The sequence below is a fragment of the Dipodomys ordii genome, unplaced genomic scaffold, assembly GCF_000151885.1.
Source record: "Dipodomys ordii isolate 6190 unplaced genomic scaffold, Dord_2.0 Scaffold49, whole genome shotgun sequence".
In the NCBI taxonomy this organism is placed as follows: Eukaryota; Metazoa; Chordata; class Mammalia; order Rodentia; family Heteromyidae; genus Dipodomys; species Dipodomys ordii.
Genome location: NW_012267265.1, coordinates 2,017,077 through 2,043,014, shown reverse-complemented (window position 1 = coordinate 2,043,014; position 25,938 = coordinate 2,017,077). Strand labels below are relative to the sequence as shown.

The 25,938-nt window shown below is 37.8% G+C and overlaps 1 protein-coding gene across 4 annotated transcripts in view; it reads right to left on the bottom strand.

The window, feature by feature from the left end:
• The window catches only part of Slc4a4 (solute carrier family 4 (sodium bicarbonate cotransporter), member 4), a 312,953-nt gene that overhangs the window by 150,144 nt on the left and 136,871 nt on the right, over nucleotides 1–25,938 (bottom strand). For all 4 annotated transcript variants that reach the window (XM_013020185.1, XM_013020188.1, XM_013020187.1 and 1 more), the window contains one exon: nucleotides 12,885–12,961. In XM_013020185.1, the coding sequence (XP_012875639.1) occupies nucleotides 12,885–12,961 (77 nt within the window). The remainder of the gene's footprint in view (nucleotides 1–12,884; nucleotides 12,962–25,938) is intronic.

Genomic DNA, 25,938 nt, shown 5'->3' with positions numbered 1-25,938 from the left:
ATAATCCTTGAACTCCAGAGGCTGAGACAGGAGAATTATAAGGCGAGCCTGGGCCACACAGTAAAACTATCTCAAAGAAAAATATTAAAAAAATGTAACCATGCTTAGTTTGCTGAACATGTGAAAACAAGTACTGCAGGCTGTGGTCCATGAGTCCCAGCTTACAGGACACCATCTTCTCAATTTCAAGGCAAATGGCCTATTGGTGGAGACAAATGATACTTGCTTGGCCCTTAAAGGTCAACCGAAGACCTTTTTGTTAAGTACATGAATGGAGGAAGTGAGTCATTTGAATTAAAGCACAGTAGAAGCCAATATCTTCAGTTCTTTTTGAGGGTGGTCCCTTGAAGAGGCGAGAGACCCCAGCCCCTTCCTCTTCCTCGTGTATTTTCTAGGTTTGCTCCACCACACTCTTGCTGTGTGCTCTCTCACAAAAGTCCAGTAGGGCCAATGGATGTACAACCTCCAGAACTCTGAGGCAAAATAACCCTTTTCTCTTTATAAGATAATTGACTCTGATATCCATTACTGTTAACAAAATGCTAACACACACACACACACACACACACACACACACAACCACCAAACACTAAAGCAAGCAATTATTTTATGCCAGTTGCCACTGTGTTATGTGCAGAAAGCTTGTGACGGGCTGTGCTAGCCTAGACTGGAGAGACACAGAACATTTCTCAGAAGAGGTCCATTTACAGAGAAACAGTGGGTGAACATTAGTTCACAGCAAGAACACCAAAGCCAAAGGGAACAGGACCTGCAAAGGCACCCCAGCCAGGAAGGAGAATGGTATGTTAATGAAAGAAGACCACAGTGTGTCCAGAATGAATTCAGCCAGAAAGTCTTTAATGTTTACTTTGGAAAGAAATTTTGACCAAGATATTCAAAACTTTGAAGATCATGTCAAGGATCCAGGCTATATCATCAAGGCAATCAGCAATCAGCAATGACAGACACTCTGTACACTCCTTCTGTGGAAAAGCCCATCTTAAACTTTCTACATCTCTCCACATTGCTCTGTCAGGTATGTTCTCTGATTTAAAAATCACACAATTCGCATGAATATAAAGATATCTTTTGTTTTTGGTCAGTCGTGGGGCTTGAACTCAGGGCCTGGGCACTGTCCTTCAACTCTTCAGCTCAAGGCTAGCACTCTACCACTTAAGACACAGCACCACTTCTGTCTTTTTCTGCTTATGTGGTGCTGAGGAATTGAACCCAGGGCCTCGTACATGCAAGGCAAGCGCTCTACCACTGAGCCACCTTCCCAGCCCCTAAAGATAATTCTTAATGTACTATCATAAACAGGCTAGTGGCTTGTTACTAACAAGAAAGAAGAAAGAGAATATACCAACAGTATAAAACGTAGTATGGAACAATAAAATATAGAACCAATTTAATGTAGTATCTAGATTATCATATATTCCAATAAAAACAGAAATGTGCCAATGTTGTATTTTGCTACTTTCTCTTGAACCACTCCAGAAAGCAGTGGCAGGAATGCTTTCGTAGACATCACAGATAACGAGGTGGTAAATTATCCCCCTGGGTCTTTCTTCCTGTAGTATCTCCCAGCAAGTTGCCTATTCCAAGCTCTGGAATTCTTCTTGCTTACTTCCCAGTTACACAAATGATCTGATACTGAAAAAAATTTTATCTGTGATGGTCATTTAAGATATGATGAGCAATGTGACCAACAACACAATGGAAAGAAAAAGAAGTGTATTTCATCTCTGAACAAATTAGGCCTTCCTAATATAGAGCTGACTCCAATTTGATGTATTCTTGTTCTTTCTTAATAATATGCCATAATGTTGTCCTTAGAATCTAAACTATAAGAAATTATGTGACACAGTTACAATGTACACAGCTAATAATTTTGAGAATAAATCCCATTCAGTGATTAATCCTTTCCAAGTCTGATCTGCTTTCTCCCTACTTTCACATTCATTCATGTCATTAAAAAAAATGAAGTAAGGCTGGGAAGGTGGCTCAGTGGTAGAGTGCTTGCCTTGCATGCATGAGGCCCTGGGTTCGATTCCTCAGCACCACATAAGCAAAAAGAAAAAAGCCGGAAGTGGCCCTGTGGCTCAAGTGGTAGAGTGCTAGCCTTGAGCTGAAGAGCTGAGGGACAGCGCCCAGGCCCAGAGTTCAGGCCCCATGACCGGACCCCCAAAAAAAAAATGAAGTAGGTGATGAAGGAGAATGATGCCTCCTAGGATAGACAGGGATTTTTTTAATGGCAGGCATATACCATGTGACAGGTAACTTGCGGCTCATCATGGTACTTCCTCCTCCTATACTGGTTGCTACTTGACCAGTAAAAAGAAGTGGGCAGGTGCATACACAATCCATCAGCACAATCAACACAAAGCCCATGGGAGGAGAGATGGGAGGAGCCCCAGACTATAATGGCCACCTTCTGAGAAGACTCCATTGGATTCCCAACTCTGGGATCCCTCTCTCTAGAGAGTCTGTACTCTACTTTTGCTTTCAATAAACTTGCTATTTTTCTACACTTCACTATTCTGACTCTTAATTCTTTACCTAGGGGAGAAACAGGCCCCTACCCCTAGACAGCTTCTGTCATTTAGAATGTTATATGGTACATGGATTGAAATGTACCATGCTTTGTAAATATAGCAATAACCATGGCATCTTGCAATAGAACATCTTTCTTTGCTGACAGCTGGCTTTCCCAATATAACCTTCAGACACAGTATACTTTATCTTAAATAAGAAAAAAATTGAGTGGTGTTTTCTTTAAACTATGCTAGCCAACCAATTAAATATGTTCAGCCAGTTTTTATTATAAGAAAAATGAGTAAATTGATCTTAACAAATGAAAAACAAACTGTATTTGAAATGTTAGCATTTCATAAGACAAAAAATATAATTGTATGATCTGGGCAAGAATGCGCATTTCAAGCAACTAGTTAACTTAATAAAACACATTGGCAATGCACTCAAGAAACACAAACTTTTTAAAGCTAATATAACACACTGCCAATGGACTCAGGACACAGTAACTTTTAACTTACCAGAATGAAAAGATAAAGACAATCATAGTAGTTTGAGAAACCATTTTTCTCTGAGAAACTCTCATAGTTATTTTCTTATCCTTTAAACAGAGTCCTTGTTCTTCTCAAATAGTCATCATGATCTTTACTATGGAAACTAACTCACAAGACCCCTGCTTCTCCACAGGAGGGAAAATAGGCATACAAATAAGAATAAGTAAATAACAAGCAACAAATTAGTGCTACTACTTAGAGGTCTTGAAGTAAAAAAAAAAAAACGTAAGAATGGTCTGAGAGAAATGTGCAAGTAATCACAATATTCTGACACATTTTAGTATAAGGTTAGAGTAATACAGGACAAAAATTAAGAGTATGAAATCCTAAAAAGCCAAATTAGTGATATAAATTTGAAAGACCAGTAACAATATCTAAAGTGAGATTGACCCCCACCCCCGCCAAATTTACTAAAAAACAAAATTATCACGCTCATAAAGATCTGAATAATATTTTAATTACATTAAACACTTCCCATCTTGAGAAAGAAGTTCTGAGTGGACTACATTATCTCTCTTTTAGATCAGAAAGGTCATAGGATGCAGTTTAGAAGAGTTTAGGTATAATATACTTATTGAATTCTCAATGATATTTTTGACATAGGTTCAACAATAATTGCTTTTCAACTAATGGAAAAAGTTATGTGTATCTATCAGACCCAAAAACCTAGAGGTGACTTTATTTATGATTAGGCTGAATACAGAATAATCTGAAAGTGAAAGAACCCTGAGGTCTTTCAGCATAGCACGTCAAGATTCATAAATCAAATGAGTTATAGTTCTCAATTATCCACTGAGTTCAATGAACAACTAGCCCATCTAATCTGCTTTTGTTAATTTACATGGGACTCTAAGAATGGAATTAACATTGACATATTATAATATCATCATATTTGGAGAGTTTGAGGCTCTTTTCAAAGGGTTTGAAAAGACATAACCTTTTCCATTATTGGGGACCAAGCCACTCACTTGAACTGTGTAAAAACTGCAAACAGTTGAATTCTAATTTATTTCTCCCACTTCTTGCCTAACTCCTTATGTAAGGAAAAGTGTTTTATTTGCTAACTCTTACATTATTTATGTTCCCTAAATGGAAAGATACTTCCAAAGCCACTCACTTCTCCTTGATTGATGGCTCTGGCCCACACAGTTATTACGTCTTTCACTGAACTGCTGCTATACCACACTGGGACACCACACCAGCTAGATAGAAACTCAAAGTCTGAAACCACATTTCACACCCTCTTCTCACTGACCCAACCCCATCCAGAGTTCACACATACAATATGGGATCATTTAATCACTACAACAGCAGAAATAACCAACTAGTCATCATAAGACTTCTACGAATTTTTTAAATTATTTTTATAACTAATTTTTGTGATTAGGCTATTCAGTATAATGTGTACACAAAAGACAAAGCAAAGGCCAGTAAACAACAGTTGGACACCTGATTCACTGTAGCTTCAGACCTAGAAGACACTATAATCCTAGTAGGCAGAATACTCTGTGTGTGCGGTACTGGGATTTGAATTTAGAGCCTTGTACTTCCTAGACAGGTGCTTTCCTTGAGCCCCCAGTCCTTATCATGATTTTCCTTGTGTCATGGTCTTGTGCTATGCCAAGGTCAACTTGGACAATGTTCCTTCTATTTATGCTTCCTGAAGAGCTGAGATGACAGGTGCATGCAACTATAACAGCTTTTGTTGGCTGAGATTAAAGCAAATCTTGAAAAGGCTTTGCCAGGATTGGTGTTAAACTCTGATCCTCCTAACCTCTACCTTCTGAGTTGCTGAGGCTGTAGGCCTGAGCCACCATGGCTGATTTAAGAAGAATTCTTTATACTGATAAAGTGCATAGCTCTTCTGCTAACATCAGTGCCTTTCAATTTTGGACAAATTCAGCTCTCTAAACATCAGATTAGCCAATATATGTAAAATAAAAAATCAGAGTACCAATTCCAAAAAGAAATATTCATGTAAGTAGATGCTTAATCTATGTCAGTTATTATTAATTATCCCTTACATAGGATAGATGCAATTGAAGTCCTATCAACGAGATACTTGTAATACTAGCAGGTGGACCTACTGCATGAACAAAAGCGAGTCAATTTTGAAATGCAACGTTTACTATGCCTGCCTATCCAACAATCAGTTCCTTTCTACTCTTTCGCTGTATATGCATAAAACACTGAGTAAGGAGGAACGTCTTATGGATATGATTACCACTGGCTTTTGGATTATGGAAACATTTGGCCACTGTCTTTTTATATAGTGGCAAAAGAAAAAGAAGTATTGTTATTTCGCTTTCAGTTCAGATCTGGAGAGCAAAAGCAGATGGTAGCACGTAGTGAAATAAGAAGACTGCTGGAGATTAAGATGTGTGATTTTGCAGAGGTTAAATAAGTCAATTCACCTCTGGATGAACAAGTGAGCTGGAAACAGTAGGAAGCAACTTTAGCTATGGCTATCAATTCACACTGCAGACTATATACAGGAACAGGGAGGGAGCAAAACCTGAAAAGATGTCCTATCCTGTAAAGGATAGTCCACTTTTCTATTAGCTTTCTAAAATGACAGCACTCCTTCAAAACTACAAACAAAGTACTTCCAGATAACTAGAGTCTGGACATCAATGCACTTAAAATTCTCTTGGGGAGAGGAGGCAGAAAAAGAAAGAGAGTCAGAGCCAAGCTACAAGTGTGCTGAAGAAGGCTTCAAAGAGAACACTTGGCCAAGTCATCTTGCAATTTTTCTTTTTGCCCCAAATACTGACCACCAGGAAGGGTTCATGAGAAGAAGACGTTGTTGGTTGCCAAGGGAATTCCCATAGAGCCTAAAAAGTTCTCACAGAACTGGGAAAAGCAACACCTTCAGTAGAAGCAGTAACAAACATACAGGTGGCCAAGCCTATGACCACTAAACTTTTCACCTCTTTCCCCAGGATATGTGTGATCAGCTAGCTTGAGCCTTCAAGTAGGCCAAAAAGAAAACAAACTCAGTTTTAATCTCTTTAAACTTTTTTAGAAAGTCCTGAAGTTAGCTGGAAGGCAGATACTTGGTTCTTGGATTTATTTTTTCCCCTTTGAGTCCTTAAGCTTTGAGTGGAATGAATCATAAATGAATAACTCAAATCTGACTGCTGAAGAGTATCTTCAATATGAAGGAGGTTTGTTAAGTATTTAATAGATACAGGACACAACTGGTCTATCTTATGGGGAAACTAATTGGAATTGCAATACATGGTTACCCAATAATTGCCCTTAGGAAAAAAAATTCTTGTTTGTAAACATTTGGGTAAATGCCCAAAAGTGGGATTGCTGGGTCATAGGGGAGCTCTATGTGGAGTCTTTTGAGGAACCTCCATACTACTTTACAAAGTGGTTGAACAAGTTTGCACTCCCACCAACAATGAAGTAAGGTTCCCTTCTGTCCACAACCCCTCCAGCATCTGTTGTTATTAGAGTTCTTGATTTTTGCCATTCTAACTGGGGTGAGGTGGGTTCTTCTCCAAAATGACTCATGAAAGAATGCAGAAAAATACAATAAGGATATTTCTTAAAGATTTCTTTGTAATTGCAAGCAGTTGGAAATACTTCAATATCATCAATTAACAGGTCATTTTGATATATAATTGATGTATTTTTGTTGTTTTTTGTTTTTGTTTTTGTTTTGTCTGTGGTGGGGCTTGAACTCTGGGCCTGAGCACTGTCCCTGAGCTCTTCAGCTCAAGGCTAGTGCTCCACCACTTGAGCTACAGAGCCACTTCCATTTTTGGGTTTATTGGAGATACAGAGTTTCACGGACTTTCCTGCCTGGGCTGGCTTTGAACCACAATCCTCAGGTCTCAGCCTCCTGAGTAGTTAGGATAACAGGCATGAGCCATCAGCAACAGCAACGGATGCGTTTTTAAGAATAAGATAGGCATGGATGATGTCAGCCACAGTGATGCCAACAAGAGAACTGGTAGAACAGAGGCAATCCCTAGGAAAAATGTCTTGCTACTCTCAGTGGCTTAAGCCCATTTACAGGGCCTCAGAATATCTAAAAATTTTAATTAACTACAAACGTAATCAACAATCCATGGGAAGTATTTTAACGAAGACATTCTATTTTCCTTTCTTACAATTCTAGTGTGCCACTGAAGAATTTCCTTGGTTGATAGAATAATGTCTTCATATTTACGACTAATAGGTTAAGCTCTGCTGGGTTGTGCTCTGAATTTAATACACTGAGGTACTCGTGCAGTGCTTACTATAGGACCAGCAACAGGTGATCCAGTACATTGGCAAATTCCTCCAGACTCTTGCTGGGCATCCCTGGTGATCTTTTTTTAAAATGTAAATCAGAACAGGGGAGTCTCCAGGTAAAAAGCTAAAATTAGTACCTCGCTGCACTTAGCATACAATAAATAGATCCCCCTGACTGTTCCCCTGACCTCATTCACTACTGCACATCTTGCTACCTGTGCTGCAGCCATCCTGGGCTTCCTTTTTTTGTTTTTTAATGCATCATCCATCTTCTCGCCTGAAGACCTCTATATTTGCTTTTCTTTCCACCTGGAAAAATGCTTCTCTTAGATCTCCTCCATGGCTAATCCTCTACCTATACCAGGTTTCTTGTATCCCTTCACAGTGCCCTGCACCTTCCTTTAAGGAAATTTTTGAAGTTACTATGTTTTTTTGTTTTAGTTCTATTCCTTGCCCAGAAGATGGAAGTCCCATTGCCGATGTATCTGCTTCATTGATCCTTAAAAACCTACTACCAAGGATACTTTTCTAGCACAGAATACAAATTTGGGATGAGTAAGAGGATTCAAGCCAAAGGAGCAAGCACTATGGGCTAATCTAAAAGTTCAAGGGTATGACAGCTTCACAGGGACTTAAAACCAAAGTTCCAAATTTCCTAAAAGGCTCTTTTTTTTTTTTTTTTTGTAAAATCCCAAGAGAGAAGTTTATTTGTTTCACACAGGTTTATCTGCTTCCTTTTAAAGCTGACATAGGACCTGTTTGCACATGAGCACTAGCTTTCGGACCCAGACAAATGACTTACAAGAAAGTATCCCACTGTATAATAGGAGAGATTTTCAAACTGTCCTAATTTTAAAACATACAAGTTCTTGAAATCAGTATAAACGTCAGTGCTTCTCAAGAAACCACCAATTTATTAAAGTTTTAAGACTACGGGACAGAGCACAGGATGAGATAAGGAAGGATTATTAAGTCAAATTTCAACGAGAGGGGGAAAAATGATGACGAAAATCAGTTTTACTTAATTATCAAAGCACAAACTGATCCTGTGTGAAAAGGGGCCTGATTTACATGGCCACACAAGTTCTCAAAAACACACAGCTGAAGCTGTGGCCACTGAGCCATGGGTAAGTTCAGAGAAGCCATCAGAGCTGTAGTGTCTAAGGACACCTAAGGACTAACAACATGCCTTTGCTCGCAGGTTTTCATAGCTGTGAGGCACAGGCACTGTCCTGACCAACGGTATCTCATACTGAAGACAAGTACCACAACCTTGAAAAGCATGAGCCTTTCTCACCACCTATACTCCACATAAATTGCAAGGGTTTAGGTAGAGCCCAAATAGCACCTGCTTTGGTACTATGCCATCACTATGAATATGAAATAGCCATTAATGCTACCAAGGCTTGTATGTGAGCCCTGTGAGAGAGGTGTAACTTCACAACCAAGACAAAGTCATCTAGGCTGAAAGCAGGTTGATTCTGCCTTCTTTTGTCTATTCCATGAAAGGATCTGGTGTCACTTGATCACAGAATATTTCCTTCTAGATTTTATTTTCCAACAGTCAAGGCTTAGGGATTGCAAATTTATACATGGTTTACTGATTTCATCCTCTTACTCTCTGATTACAATGTTTCAAAAATAAAACTCAAGGTATCCAAGTATATTTAAAGATAATAGACAGTAGGTGTGCTAAGTATTATTACAGTATACTTTATAAATTAATCTTTAGCCAAAATCCATTGAGAAACACATGAGATAAATCTTAGATGAGCCTGTTAAACAATGATTGTCCTAGAACTGATAGTTAATCTGCAGTTACAAGGACTTACAGGATATATGTCTCTCCTACAAGGTATTTCTATGTTTACTGCATTTACTGCAGCATACAGGCTGCATCTGCACCTACAGTTGGATATAGTTGTGAGACATTATTACACTATTGATAAATCTGAAAAAAAGACAACCCCCTTTAAAAGACATTGTACTGTTAAATACAGTACTTCTATAAGAGTTAAAGCTAAAAGAGTACAATAATGAGGAAACCCTTCTTCTTTTCTCATCTGACCCCATATGCACAGGAAAACTGGAACTAAAGATACTGCATTTGATTAGTACCCACTTCATATGAATGCACATTTGACACCTAACAGAAGAGGAATAAAAGGAGAAAGGAAAGCAACTCAACCTAAGGTACTGCAAGAAAATAAATGGATAATATGTATATATATATATATATATATGTATGTATATTTTTTAAAACTCCATAGCAACAAAATAAAAAATTATTTACATAGATTTACAACTAGATGAGCTCCAGATGTATTTTTTAATCTACTCTCCACAGGTGTTTTTCTGCTTAATAAATATGACAGCCAAGTTGGACGATTGGTGGAACATTGAATCACCTGATTTTGGCTATGCTGTTAACTATTCTGCTGTTAACTATTTTGAGCTATTTCCCAATCAGGCAGCCGCTACTGAAATCCTAAATACACAGGCTTGGCACAGCCAGAAAGAAAAAGTGCAGTCCACAGATTTGTTTCTTCTGTTTTCCTAAAACAGAATCTCATAAAAAAATATGCCCTCAGATTCTGTCATTCTGTAGCTGTCAAAAAGAGCCATTCTGTTCCTCTTCATAACTCTGAACATTAAAGCCATCTCTTATGCTACTGGGAAGTGATGTAGCTCCAGGAAGTCAGGAGACACCATCACAACTGCTCAAATTGTATCCAGGCAGAATAATCTGTCAATTGGAGCCTTTGCTTGCAGTTGAGATGGAAGCTATTTGGGCCAACTTGGACAAGAATAGAGAATAAGTTTGACTTGACTGCCAAGCTCACTTCCAGGACATTGGCTAATTAATTATAAAAGTCTTTTTCAAAACAAATGTGAGCCTGGCAACCTTTTTCTTCCTACCCAGACAGAGAAAAAACAGGTTAAAAAAATCAAGCCTGGGCTTAACCATCATTCCATCTAATTTGCAAGTCTACTTTTTTTTTTGCCCTCAAAGGATCTGGAATCTTTTATATTCACATCAACTAAAAGAATAGGTTATAAAAAGTGGATCCATTAGTCTAAACTCTCCCTCTACCTTTTCCTGGAGAAGAGACACTGGATCAGTTACAAAGTTCTTCTAGCTCTTTGGCAAGAAGCAAAATACCAGTTGCTTCCTTTTCTTGGGAGGAAAAACTCATTGGACTAACTATGGTTACAACTGAAAAGAATAATTGCTCTTATAATGGTGTATTCATCAACTTCCATTTGCTGGCCTTGTAAACAAGAACAACACTAAATTAAATTTCATGGCGTCATGTTGACTAGAACCTTGGTAACTATGAGAAGTATCTCACAGGCAATGAAGAATCTCATTTGAAGGACCTCAAGCATGCAAGTTCCATGGCAAAGTCAACACTCCATAATTATAATATTCCCACATTATTTCTTCCAGTCCTAGAATCAAAATCTTCTGCAGTTTGTCCAGCTACAAAAAAAAACTAAGAAAGTAAGACTTTTTTCTCAGTTATTGAATTCCTAGCTAGAAGAAAACTGTTCCTAATAAAAATAAGTCTTATTCAGCAGCCTGACGACCAGCTTATCCTAACCTTAATCACTGTAGTACCCTATTCAACACAGAGATCCCTAGAAAACAACACAGATAATCAACATTGGTTGGTAAATACCAAATGGTTTTCTAGTGGCCTAAATCATCCACCATAATAGGTATGTACCTACCTATGCATCTATATCTAAATGAACTTCTTGATTCTTTCAGGTGGCAGACAGATGTAAGAAAAGAGAAGGGATCTATCAGGACTGAAATAAGGAGAAAAATCAACCTCATTTCAAAAGAAAGGTGAAGTAACATAATCAGTCCTGATCAAAACAAAAGTTCTCTTCTGGGAAACACACACACACACACACACACACACACACACAAATGAAGCTAAGTAGAGTAGTACCAGCTCTCAGAGGATCTTAAAAGTCTTACAGGAAGTTTTCAACTTAACCTGATGATAAGCCATTATAAGTTTCTAAGCCAGTGTAGAAAAATGAGGACAATAATGTGAAAAGTATATTAAATTGAGAAAGAAATGGAACAAGGGATTAGGTTCAAAGATTCATCTAGCAATCCAGATCTCAGAGGATGAAAGCCCTATCATCTGATGGTGGTGAGAAGAAAGCAGAAAGGCTCCAAGAGTCATCTCATAAGAAAAAATGTAATTTCACCTTTCCTGTACTTTTAAAAATTTACCAAGCCCTGTAAGCCTGTGTCATTACTACAAGTGCTGCCGGTTAAAGAGGAACACTGTCATCAATATTGCTTCTAAGAAGAAAAAAAGCCACGTGTGAAAAGAATCTTCAAAGCAAGATTAAAAGAGAGAAAAAGCAAGAAGGAATAAGGTCATAGAAAAGATACACAATTACCATGTCAAGCATGAAGGCAACTAAAGTAAGTTGGAAGAGTAAGAATCCGAATACTTGATTCTTCAAAGTGAAGTATTATTGTGGTCCCCACACACCTAGCCAGTTTTAAAGGAAGTACCAAGGCCCAGAACTTCTGGCTTCATGTAGTTTGCTACTTTCCCTAAAGCCTGTGGAAACAGGCTGGGATTTCTATCATTTTTGAAACATGGTACTTTTATTTCTCTGAAGCTTTATGTTTTCTGTTTAGAACTGAGGTTTGAACTTAAGGCCTTGTACTTATTAGGCAAGTGCTCTACCACTTGAACAAACTACACTCCAACCCTTTTGCTTTCTATATTTTTCAGATAGGATATTGAACTTTTACCCAGGCAGCCTCAAACTACCTCCACCAATCACACAGACAAGGTGTCTACCACCATGGTCTGCTTCCTTTTCCAGCTAGAGTCTCACTAATTGTTCCCAGGCTAGCCTTAAACCACGGGCCTCCTGTGGTTCATCTTTCAAGTAGTTAGCACTGCCCAGCTAGAAATTTTTTTAAATCAGGAAAAATCTTTCCAGAAATATCAGTATGTTTCATTTTTGAAATGTAATTTTTCCACAGACACCTATCTAACTGGGAAAGAAATGGCACTGTTTTTGCCCTATTCTTTTCCAAAGAAACCAAAGGAAGGTTCAAAATTCCACTGTTGTTTGATACAAAGAGGCTTACTATATGCCTTAATAAGTAAATGAACTGAGACAACTGTCACTACCTTTGCCTAAGCATCTCTCCTCCCAAATTATTAACCCTTTAGAATTGATCAAAACATATTTTCATAAATATCTCATTTAGTCACCACAATAAACCTAAGGTAGAAGTTTTACTGCCTGAACCAACTGTATGTAGCACCAAGGGTAAAGTTGCCTAAGTAAATGAATCACAAAGGCTGGAATCAACTCACATTTTTCTCCTCTGACTCCAGATCCCAACACATTTGTCAATCTTCCCTCAGAGAAAGTGCAAGCCCCCTTCTACACATGGTCTTTTTAGTGGGAGGCAACCGTCATCTTTAATCCTTTCTCAGTATCTATTAGATACACATCCAGGCTGACATTTCAAACAGACAAGGATGTTTTGCTTACCTGGTCTTTCTCTGGCTTATCAGAAATGTCATTCAGACTGGAGGAAGTCAGATTCCTATGGGTCATGGCTGGACTACCTGGAAAAACAAAAGTGAACTCTAATTAGAGAGTTCTTTTCAGGAACACAGACTTTGGCTGCATGCTTCATAAACACTAGTAGATGAGGATGGGAATGATGACGATGCTGTTTTACCACATGAGGATTCTCCTGAGGGTATCCAGAGTTCAGATTGGGTTCACGTATGGCTAAATGAAAAGTATATTAAGCCCCAAATACTTTAAATCATACTTTCTGGTTCTATATGAAGGCAAGTAGAATGTTGGAAATAAATTTCTAAAACCATAAGCATAAAAATAAATTCTCCTAACTTAACTACTCTCACTACCTTTTATATCCTTGCATACTAACCTATTTGGCTTCTTTTCCTTCTCTTAAGGCCTACAGAGAGCAGCTCTTCCCTCATCAGGCCTGTACATTCTATAGACATCTACATCTTACTAGAAGACCACTCAGGTAAGCTCCCAAAAGCCACCTGCCTTCATTTTCTTGCAGACAAATTGATCATAAATAATACTCTTAAATGGGTTAGTTTCTGGTCCAGAATCCACTTAAGGTGGTGTTATTTAGGTTCATTACTTTTCTGAATTTCTATTTGGCTGTCATTCACATAACCAACCCCTCCTTCAAGTCAAAGGATGAAATTCAACAGAAATATTACATGGCAACTAATCTTCCTGGTACTACCGCAACTATAGGTAAGATTCACTGGTGATCTACCCAGTTGTTTCAGATCCTGTCACAACACACTGAGAGAGAAGAAACAGAAGAACCACAGACTACTTTCACATGGGTCAGACTGATCAACAGAATACGGAACTTTCATTCTACAGTTGGAACTGAAATTTCTGGGCTTACTAAGCAAAAGAGTAACTTTTCAAAGCCAGGATGTTTGACCCAATCCCTGCAGGTGCTGAGTAATGCATTCATTATTAATCCTCACTGATCTGACTCAGGCTAGTCTCCACAGCAAGAGGACAAGGGTTGAAAAGAAGCACTGAAGTTGAAGGCTGGCTTTCAAATCAGACTTTAGATTACAGGATTTAACTTCTTCAGCTAGAAACTCCAGCACATAATTTTACCAAAGACTAAAATCTACTCCTAATAAGTTAATGTCTATGTAACAGCAGCTCCTTAAATAACACAATCATGTTTAAATACTAGATCAGAAAAATCATAGTTTTCTGAGCAGGCAAGACAGGATATTTTCCACTCTGCTGCTTTTCATTGTGTAAGCATGGCCTAGATTGCTTAAAATCCTTTACCTGGTAGGATGTTTTATTGTAGGAAAATCTGAGCACAGGGCATTATGGAAAGGAAAGCAATCTTTTTTAAAGTGCTCTATCAGCAAAATTAAAAGAAAAAAAACCTTTAAAGCCCATATTTTATTCTTTGAACTGTATTCTAAAGTTCTAGTGTCCATTCCACACAGTAGACAACATGTATGAATCTGAATGTTCCAAATAATGCTGAGATGGAAACTAATAGAAAATGAGGAATAGGTATAATTTTGTACTTCACGTTTACAAAAAGAGTTATTTGGACTAACTAAATGAAAGTTCTTCATGAATAAGTAAAAAAGAAAAACTCTTGAGTTATATACTCCTGAAGCAAGGAAGTCTTAACAATTCTAATCACACTTAAAGGTAAAGCAGCTTGTATACATGAATACATCACATCTATTTCTAAATATCCAATGAACTGTATATAAAAAAAGTAGCAGTACTGAAACAATCTGAAAGTAGTTCTTCATTAGACAAATCAAATTTCATGAGAAACAGCCTATACTTTTTGAATGATTTGGGAAGTATTTTGTAAATACTGGAAAGGTAGACTACTGTCTAGAGTCTGTCCTAATTAATGCAAAACCTAGTAGATAAAAGTCAAATAAAAAAGTTTTTATTATAATGGTAAACTTGGTAGGTACGACATTCTGGCTAAGAAACCTCATATACTGTCTCATCATTTTTGCTCTTTCTGAAAGAAGATATGGAAACGAGATGAAAAGAGGAGACTGGTGTTAAAAAAATGAAATCCTAAACTTCATCTTATTTCCAATAATAAAGGTAAGTAACATTAACAGCCTCATTAGCCTCTAATTTTGCAATATACCTTATGAACTCAGAAGTCAATTCCAGGTAACTAAGCGAGATGATGGATTTTCCAATCTTTTTTCATCTCCCTCTTTATCAAACTCATCTTCCCCACTCCTCAACACATTGAGATACAGCTAGAGATACACAGGGCTCCTCAAACTCTGCACCAGTAGGTACCAAAGAGAGAAAGGTACTTATGGTCAGCTTTCCATCCTGGGGGTACTGTTCAGTAGAAATGCCAATTCTTGTTTTGTTTTGTTTTTTCTTTTTTGTGCTGAGGCTGAGGCTTGAACTCAGGGCCCAGACGCCTTCAGCATTTTTTTGATCCAGGCTCTACCAATGTATCCACAGTTCCACTCCCAGATTTTTGGTCATTAACTGGAGATAAGTCTCACAGTTTTCCTTTCCAGGCTAAAGCTTTGAACCTCTATCCTCAGATCCCAGCATCCTAGTGGCTACAATTATGTGCATGAGCCACTGGCCCCCGGCTAAAGGCTCATGTGGCACATGCCTCACAGATGCTGGGGATGGGAAGTATCAAACTAAGTGGTTCTGAAGTATGATTAAGACTGACAGCCATTGTCCACAATAAAAGCCATCCTAATAGGATGTGTCCCATTAGAAATCTTTTGAGTTTTAATCAGCAAATACAGTTGGAGTAGGCAAAGGGTCAAATCCAATAACTTGCCCTCCACTAAGCCACAGCCCTAAACTCTCCCATCCCATGTAAATCAGTAAATTGGTACCCTCACGACATCTATACACACACATGCGCGTGTGTGCATGCCCTTACCACACTGAGTTTTGCCTCTGAATCCTCAGCTACAAAACCAAATAAAGAGGTTTGTTTTGGAAACTCACTGAATAGCCTTTTCTAGAGACATCTTACCCAAATCAAAGAAGACAGGGCAAGAGTGATGGTAGGGAGAAAACAAAGGAGGTGACAACAACGTTTGATAAGAAATGTACTCATTATCTCGTTCATGTAATTGTAACCCCTCCTCTGTACAGTATTCTCATAATAAAAAACTTATTTAAAAAAAACAAATTACAAACCAGATTATATGGAAGATTCAGAAATCTGTTTGTGGATTCTAACAAACCTAGGAAGTTGTTATACAACGGGCTCTGAACAACATTCTATTGTGAGCATTTGCAATGAACATTGCACTAGGATAATGCGAATTGAGACATGGTATTAGAATAAAACAGTGCTTTACATTTAGTTTGGGCCTGTAATGTGAACTACAATATGGTACTGCTGAGTGAGCAGAAGGACTAGAACAAATGGTCACCTTGTATTCCATACAGGTGAAGTATGAGGGTACCCTAAAATAAGTAAAGTATGTGACTTTTGGAGGTATATGATGCTTCATGCAAGCTACCACTACTAATCCCTTTCTATTGCCAATCCAGGGCACACAAATGTCTTAGGATTATTGTTGGTCCAAAGAAACTCTCTTTTATAAAGTCTGATTTTAGAAATGAGAAGAGCCAATCTTGACTGCATAGTCATAATTAATTTTCATGTCACTGTTTTCAGGCCATCAGAAAAAAGAAAGCTTTAGAAAAATCACATTTTCAAGCAGTTTTACACAATCAAAAGTGATTTCATTTTCAGAGTACCCATTTGGCAGGTACATACTGTTTCTATAAAAATTAATTACATTCTGTACTGTTTGAAAAAAATCACCATTACTCTTTAGCATACATGTAGCAACTCACAAAATCCTTCGCAATTATATCTATTAGATGTAGTAAGATGAAAAGTATCCAGCATTAAGAAAAAAGATATTAAGTGTATATATAAAAATGTAACTATGTATGTAATACAATGACACAAACTCCCTACCCCATACACATTCCTCATATCTCCATTATGAGCCAACAGGAACAAAAAACAAAAAACAAAGATTTATCATGGTCTTGTGGCTGGGATGAAGATTAGGTTCTTCATTCTTTAGAATAACTGAAGGCCTAGAGATTTGCTCCGTGGTAGGATGCTTGCCTAGAATCCCCAATAACACCAAGGCAAAACAAAAATATGAAAGAAGTCATCTAATCGCTAGACATAATTATATTATGTCAGGTATGGTGGCACATTCCTGAAATTTCAACAGGAAAATGGCAAAGTCCAATGGCAAAGTACCATGCAGTAAATCTGGGCTATATGGTAAGACTGTCTCATTAAAATGAAACAAAACTGAGGAAATTTACAGATAATGGACATGTGAGTAAATCTAGGTGTTCACAGAAGAAGATATAAGTCTGATATATACTGCGTGGGAACACAAAACTAAGCATATGTGGTATGTGGTACAGGAGACTGCATATGCTACAGTTTGGATCTGCAGTGTTCCCATAGACTCGTGCTAACTTAAAGGGTTTGGGGTTTTGTTTTTTTTTCAGTCTGAGGCTAGAACCTGAGCTCAGTACCTGGGGTTTTCATCCACTGGCTAGCAATCTACCAACTGAGCCATACTTCCAACCTCTAAATCAAGCTCATTTCCAAACCTGTGGTGCTACCAGAAGACAGTGGGAATTAAGAGGTCGGGTCTAGTAATGGCATGGGAGCATGCCATTGAAGGGAAAGTTGGGAATGAAGCAGTTCCTCTCTGTCTCTCTCGCTCTGCTTCCCTATGCCACAAGCTCCCACTATAATGCACTGTGCAGCTACAGGCCAAGTGACCAGGGACTGAACTTCTGAAGCAGAGCCAAGAAGGCCTTTCTTCCCTTATCTGTCCTATAACTCCACAGTACAATCACTGACCCTTACATGGTTTCCTTTTCATGCCTTTTGAGAACCTACAAAAATATGCCCACATTCAAGACTGATGAGCAACTAGTCTTTCTAAGTACTAACTGCTTTAACTTGCATGTCTTACTTAATCTTCCTATCAATTCTGAGAGGCTAGTAACAAATGAATGTCAAGGAGGTTAAGCGTATGGTTATATGGAGTAAAGCAACAGTTTAAACTTGGATTTCTTGATACTACTTCCTCCGTAAAGAAAATGAGTATCGAATTCCATTGTGTGTGTGTGTGTATGTGTGTGTGTGTATACACATACATACATCCCACATTTTCTTGATCTACTCATCTACTGAGGGGCATCTGGGTTGGTTCTATATCTTAGCTATTGTAAATAATGCTGCAATAAACATAATTGTGTTGGTAGCCTTAGTATGGCCTTGTTTGTGATGGTTCAGGTAACTGTTCAGAAGTAGGATTGCTGGGTCACAGGGGAGCTCTATGTGGAGTCTTTTGAGGAACCTCCATACTGCTTTCCGAAGTGGCTGAACAAGTTTACACTCCCACCAACAATGCACTAGGGTTCCCTTCTGTCCACATCCCCTCCAGTATCTGTTGTTATTAGATTTCCTGAAAGAGCAACACTGCCCAATTTGTTAGGAAAGGAAAGATTTGGGGAAAAAATCATATTAAGTGAAGTTACCAGTCCCAAAGAAATTTAGGCCCCATGGTTTCCCTTATTTGCAATAATTAGTATCCATATAGGATAATCTTATCAGATGAGCTGAAAAGCTCTAAAACCATGTACAAATGACTATGTAAGTTGATGTTAAGTGAAATGAACCCCAAGATACGGACACAAGAGGTCTGTCTTTATTGTTACTGTTTTAAATGTACCATGTGATTTTATTATTTTTGTTGTTGTTGTTTCCTTTGTATGTTCTTCCCTATGGCATATCACTTGTCACTGTACTCAATTTTGCAAATCTTGTATATACCTACGTCTAATCTGGGGAAAGGAAGGGGAATAATAAAACACTGAAACAAGGACACAGGATGACCCACTGCAACAAAGATACCTACTGGACAGTATATTGGAAACTAACTTTAAAACTGCAGGCAGCAAGGGAGGGAAGGAGTGTGGGAGGTGGGGAAGGGAAGGGACAGTAGGATAACAACAAGGAAGGGAAGGGGTAACAATGACTGACAAGTAATGGACTCACTGCCCCACTCATGTAACTGTAACCCCTCTGTACAACAACTTAACAATAAAATAAAAATGTTATTTAAAAAAAGATAAAACAAAGGCGGTATCTCTGGCTTATTTACAAAAAAAACAACAATATACATTCTATCTAATGAAGAGGAAAATGTAATGTGCAATAACAAAGAATATATTTTACTACCATACAAGTTATATATGGAATAACATTAACTTTGGGTGTCTAAGACAGATATATTCTTGGTTTCCAACTTAGCTGTTTACAGGGGAGGTATTTATATTCTTGTTTTCAAAAAGAAGAGGGATAATGTTGAACTCAGCTACTCTACCACTGTGATTATACAGTGGCACTGAACTACAACTATGTAACAAAAACAGAATACTAATATCAATGGCAAATATAATTAGAAAGGAATAACCAATGGTATATGTCAGTAATCCTAGCTCCTCAGGGATCTGACTATTTCTACTGCTATTGAAATCTGAATATATGCGACTACTGAGATCTGAAGGTTTGCAATTCAAGCCAGCCCAAGTTAAAAAAAAAAAAAGTCTGTGACACTATCTCCATAAGACAATATCTCCAAAAAAGAAAAGTCATGGTGGGAACATAGCTCAAGTGGTGAAATACCAGCTGTACTTTAAAAAAAAACAAACAAACAGGGAGAACACAAGGCCAAACTTTGGTAGTGAAAAAAAAAAAAGGAAGCCACATGATTCTGAATATCCTAATTCACAGTCACAGTCAAGTACATATAAAAATTTTCCCAATGTAGATACAAATTCTCCATTATTTCCACATTGTTTTTCACATTTAAGTTACCCCAGCTATAACTTCTTTTCATTTCAACCAGTAAAAATGGGAATATAATAAGACAAGGAAAATAAATCATCTGTAATAGTTGCAATGAAGTCTAGCAAATCTAGAAGGAATGGACTAGTTTTTCATGGCAACAAGTTATCAAGAGCTAGTCACACCAAAAATAAAAATAAAACTGGTCATTAAGAACTGTTACCCATTCCATTATCCATCCTTTAAATGAAATGCAGAAATATTTAAAGTATAAATATGAAACAATGGAAAAGTTAAAAACACGTCAGTCATAAGAATGACAAAGGAAATTCCTAAGTTAAGAAAAATATCAGTTTGAATATTTTCTTATTTCTTTTTAATTGTTTTCTTTAGATTACTTTTATTATTTGTGGTTGAAGACTTCATATACCAAATTCCAAGAGGCCAGAGACAAGGCCTGTGGTATTGTCTAGTTCAAGAGGTCTGGCTTCAGACCTCCGCCATTAGTAGCACTTCATAAATACTTGTGAATGAGCAATGTGAATGTGTGTCACTTGACCTCCAATTGGAGTAACCCCTCTACATGCGACTACACAAAGTCCATTTCCTAGGGGAGAACGTGCTGTGTGCACTTCCAGAACCTTTGGACTTGAACAATCTGAGCACAAATAAGGAAGAAACTTGTACCAGGCCCTGAACAGAACAGAAAGAATTTGACAAGCTGGCCAAAATTCTGTCAGCCAGCCATGGGAGCAGAAGTCAAGAGTGGTATGAGGAGGAGGGTGGAGAGAAAGCACCTGCAAAGGAGGAAGTAGGGGGTAGCAGGCTGAGCAAGATAGATGTCAAAGGACCTCAGCTAAAGGAAAGGAGAGCCTTGGGGCAGAGAAAGCAGGAGGGATTGAAACTACTCAAAGCACATGACTGACATGGAAAGTGGAAAGAAGACATCAAAAGCCCCAGATAACCATCAAAGTATGTGAGTGAAGTTTAGCCAAGAGCTGAAGTCATTTCTAATGTATGGAATAAAGATAATGGAGAAGACATCCATTATCTGGATAGAGGTAGGGTCAGATCATACACAACAAACGACTACATCAACAAGGCTGCCCAAACATTGTTCTCTTCTTTTTAAAAGCCACTCGCTACTTTGAGCCTTCTGCTATCTAACTCCCTTTAACCTCAAATTAATTCTTTCTGTTCTCTCCTGTCTGTGAATTTTCTGAGTACGCTGAGGTTTTCCCAAAGGTTCAATGGGTGGTCCTAGACATCTCGATGTTTATTACATACAGGGTTCATATTTTCCATTAAAATCCAACCAGAATAAAGAAAGATACTGGAATTCGTAATGACTTGCCTTCTAATATTATTGGCTAGTTATTTAATTTTTAGTGATCTAAAAGAGCTGAATTAAAATTTTTTTCTTATCTCTCTCTCTCTGAAAATTCTCCACACTGAAAAGTGCCAAGAAGAGTGACATAGACCTCAAACATCAGACACAATCTAAAGGGGATGAATTCCTGGAAATTCTGCAACAGAACGTTTAGCAACACCATAGTCCATAGAATACCTAGCAGCAACCAAGATGTTTATATTTCTCTGAAGAGAAACCAGGACAGAACAAAGCATTTAGCACAGGTGCTTGTACAAATGGACATCTATGACACACACATGATAATGGGGGGAAAAAGAAGAAAAAATTGAGGAAGCGATATGTAATTTAGAAAACCTGTACATTTTTTCTTGGAATTCTCAAGCATAAGTCAATGTTTCATGTAGCAGCTAAGAGAGCTATGCTGCCAAAGTTCTAAAGAAAGCTTCAACCAAGAACTCTATACTCTTCCAAAATACCTATCAGTTGTAAAAGAAGGAAGAGTAGGAGAGGAAGAAGAAGAGGAGGAAAGGAAGAAGAGGAAGGAAGAAGAGAAACAAAGGAAGGAAGGAAGGAAGGAAGGAAGGAAGGAAGGAAGGAAGGAAGGAAGGAAGGAAGGATGGAGTGAAGAACTTTGCACATACATTAATACTTATATACTGTCTCATACCAAGTTTCTAGAGATTGTGATTTATCAAAATGAGTGACTAAAGTAAGGAGAGGGGCAATATAGTCTCAAACTCATGAAAGCAAAGGAAATATAAATGCTGGAATATCCATTGCACAATAGGCCTAGAAAGCAAGTAGTTCCTTACAGAATAGAACATGGGTCTTAGAGAAATGGAATCCACAAAGAAGGGTAGACATACCAGAAAGCGGTATCAATATGTTATGCAGCCCAAGAACCCTGTAGATACTGAATGAGCTTAAGAATATAGATATTTTTTGGGGGGTGGGGGTCCGGTTGTGGGGCCTGAACTCTGGGCCTGGGCGCCGTCCCTCAGCTCTTCAGCTCAAGGCTAGCGCTCTACCACCTGAGCCACAGCACCACTTCTGGCTTTTTTTTTTCCTTTTTGCTTATGTGGTGTTGAGAAATCAAACCCAGGGCCTCATGCATATAAGGCAAGCACTCTACCACTGAGCCACCTTCCCAGTCCCTAAAAATATAATTTTAAAAAAGGTTCACAAAAGAAAATGAAATATAGTCATAGAGTCCTAGTACAAATTCTATTCATGAATTCCCAGCATTAGAATCAACTGAGAAAGAACATATAGAATTTATGGATAGGGACAAGGATATAATCTAACCCCTATTTACATCAGAAAGAAAGGGTAGTGATGAAAGATTTACAGACGTATCAGCAGTGAGGAGAGAAGCAGGAAGCAGAGGGGCACTAGTGTCCTGTCTGCAGAAGGCAGGAAGTCAAAGGGTCTTTCCAGTCCTTGTTGCATACAGATAATGAATCTTAACGGCTTAAAATCATGTGTCATTCATTTATAATGAAACTAGGAGTAATCATAAGAACTTATTTGGAGGAAGGAAAAATGTACAAGTGATAATTAATAGACAATATGAAGAACCAGAAATAGCAAAATAAGCTTCTCATTATATAAGGACATGAAGATAATTGTGGAAAAATATACAAGACAAAAATGAGAGACCAGTTAGAATTAAAAGTGTTTGTTTCCAAGGAAGCATTACAAGGAGAGAAGATAAAGCAAAGGAAGCATTAAAAGTTTGAGACAGAAGGATCACAAGACCAAGGCTAGCCTAGGTAATATCATAAGACCCAATCTGTACTTTTCAACTTCATAACATTTGGACATATGTTAATAAAAAATATACTGCCTATTTCATCTTATTCAGTTTTAATTACATGTACTTGTATTATTTCTAAATACCTATAAGTAAAATATTGACAAGAAACTAGTCTTGTGAAATCAACCATCTAAACAGGAAGATCAAAAATTTTTTAAAGAACGTAAGATCCATTTCTAAGTAGTTCAACACACTCCATGAAACACTACTTACATAGTTTTTAAATTATGTTGAGGAAAATTGTTCCTGAAACTTCTGTGGGAATGGATCAAAGATTCTAATCTATACTTTTCATTGCCAAGAACCTTTACACCTGAAAAGTATAGGTATGAACAGGAAAGCAATCCACTTAGCATAATCGTACAACTCAAGCCAAGTAAACATATAAATGTAGACACAAATAGAGCTCTATGCACAAACAGAGATGCAGACATAGACACACAAGACTCATTCTGTAGGCCTCTGCTCCTGATAGCTCTAGATTTATGGCTCACAAATGTGACTTTGGAAAGGCCATTCACATTGACTTCCACATATGTTCACTCCTCATGGCCTTGCTGACTGTATAGCTCATTAGCTGGTCTACACTGAGCAAAGACTGACTACAGGTCACCCACACCTCTCATGTACTTTTATTTTCAGCCAAAGTGATATCCGTGGTTCTAATGGTACGGTAACTCCATGCCTAGAATTGTCCTAGGTAAGTCTGGTTAGGAATAACATGGATCTAAGGTATTATCTGTTTCACTATTTTATTACTATTTTGGTAGTACTTGGGATTGAATCTAGGGCCTCACATATTCTAGGCAAATACCTGGATTATCTTCCTATAGAAAGCCAAAGCTCAATTAAGATTGTTTGCATCTCTGAATTGTTAATATCCTATGGCTAAATCACATCTATCCATCTAATTCTACCAAGTCCCGAAGATGAGGATATTTTACTATATGATCCAAATCTACCTAATTATCTTTTAAGCTAGTGAGGGGACTGGGAAAGGAGACAGAATGGTGACTCACACCTCACCTTTCAGGAATGAGTTTACTGAACAACACAGAGAAAAATAGAAAATGAATGAGCTATGTACAGAGATTCAAGCCTGTAATTCTAGCTATTTGGAAGATGGAGATCAGGCTATCATAGTTCAAGCTAGCATAGGCATTAAAAAGTTCATGAGATTCCATCTCAACCAATAAGCTGGGTATGACAGCACACACTGGCTATCCCCAGTGACAGAAGGAAGCAAAGCAGAAGGATTGCAGCCCACATTGGCCTGAGCATAAAGCTAGATCCTACCTTAAAACAACACAGAAAAGAGCTGGGGGAATGGCTCAAAGGGTACAAATGTCTGTCTAAAAAGCAAAAGAATTCAATCTCTAGTACCACCAAAAAAAATACCATGTTATCACTGACAAAATAAACAAGCTAGACTAAGGAAAAAATTAGAAAATGGTATCAATTTCTACTACAGAACTAAAGGATTAAATGAGAAAATTTCCTGCTTAGATGCAGAGTTTGTGGTTTTCTTTCCACTTCATGCACACAAATGTCCTCTGAACTCAAAAGAAACTATGAGCTACAACTGCCCTAACCACCCAGACTAGAAAATTCTAGTTGAGGTTTGTGGTTCCCATTGATATCCTGAGATGGGGTGGAAGGGTTGAAATCACTGAAGTCAAGTCACAAAATGAGGACATCACACAGAGGATCTACAGCCAGCCACATTGGGCTGAACATGAGGCAGCGTCTCGCCAAAGGGTCAGATGTCTCCTGAGTGTACAGATTATCAGTAATTATTTACTTAAGAAACCTATGCAGTCTGTGTCTACCTTATTCAGGAATGTAACATTGTGTGTATAGAAAGTTCTGTAATGGCAATCGCTAACACTCACAGGGGAGACTGTGGTCTTGCTCATTTTAGTACCTGCCATTATGATTTCTATATTTGCTATTGAAGCAATCTGTCTGGAAGATGATTTGGCTAGAGAAGAAAAAAAGTGTAAAAATACATGCAGCATCATGTAAAAAAAAAAAAGCTTAAGAATGCTTCACTGGGTCCAGTTATGCTAGTTAAAGATTGCTTTAGTCAGTGGGCAAAGGTACTTTCTAAAAACTCCGTTTTCTGCTGAACCAAGATAAAGGAAAAAGAAACAGAGCATAAGAAAGAAACACCCATCAGGAGTAATCCACATCAAAATTCAAGTGCGAAAACTTCCTCCCTAAAGTTTAGAATTTTCTCTCCATTGTAGGATCAGATCAGGAATATAGAAGAGAGGGCAAAGTAAGTTTAAGATGTCTGACAGGGAACAGTGTGAGGAAGGCTGGGTATGTTAATTATAGATGTGGTTTCTAGAGCATCAAAGGGGAGCTGGAGGTCACCTAACCAACTTCTCACCCACATAGTTTTTTCCTCCTGTAACATTTCATAAAGCCAGTAACCAAGTATTTGCTTATAAACTTTTACTTGTAGAAAATCTGCCACTTAATGAAGTAATCGACCCCACCATAACAGAGCTCATTCTTATCTGTAGTACACTGTCTCAATAAAAAAAAGTGTTTGCCAGAACCAAGTCAGTAATCCCATTATAATTGGAGTAGCAACTAAGGCAGAAAGAGATGGCTTCCATTGAAGTACATAATTCCTATTCATCTTCTTAGAAATTATATATAATAATTAGAAATTATATATAGTATTATATATTATATATATAATTAAAAATTATATATATATATATAAATATCCTGAGCTATTTCAAACTTCACTAAGCATTGTCAAAAATGAAGCCCATGCTTAATGCTATTCCAGCATAGGGGAGCCAGGCTATAAGGTCTTTTTTTTTTTTTAATTTTATTTTATTTTATTTGTGAACAAACTGTACAGAGGGGTTACAATTGCATGGGCAGGATAATGCGTACATTTCTTACCAAGCATTGCAGCCTCCTCCTT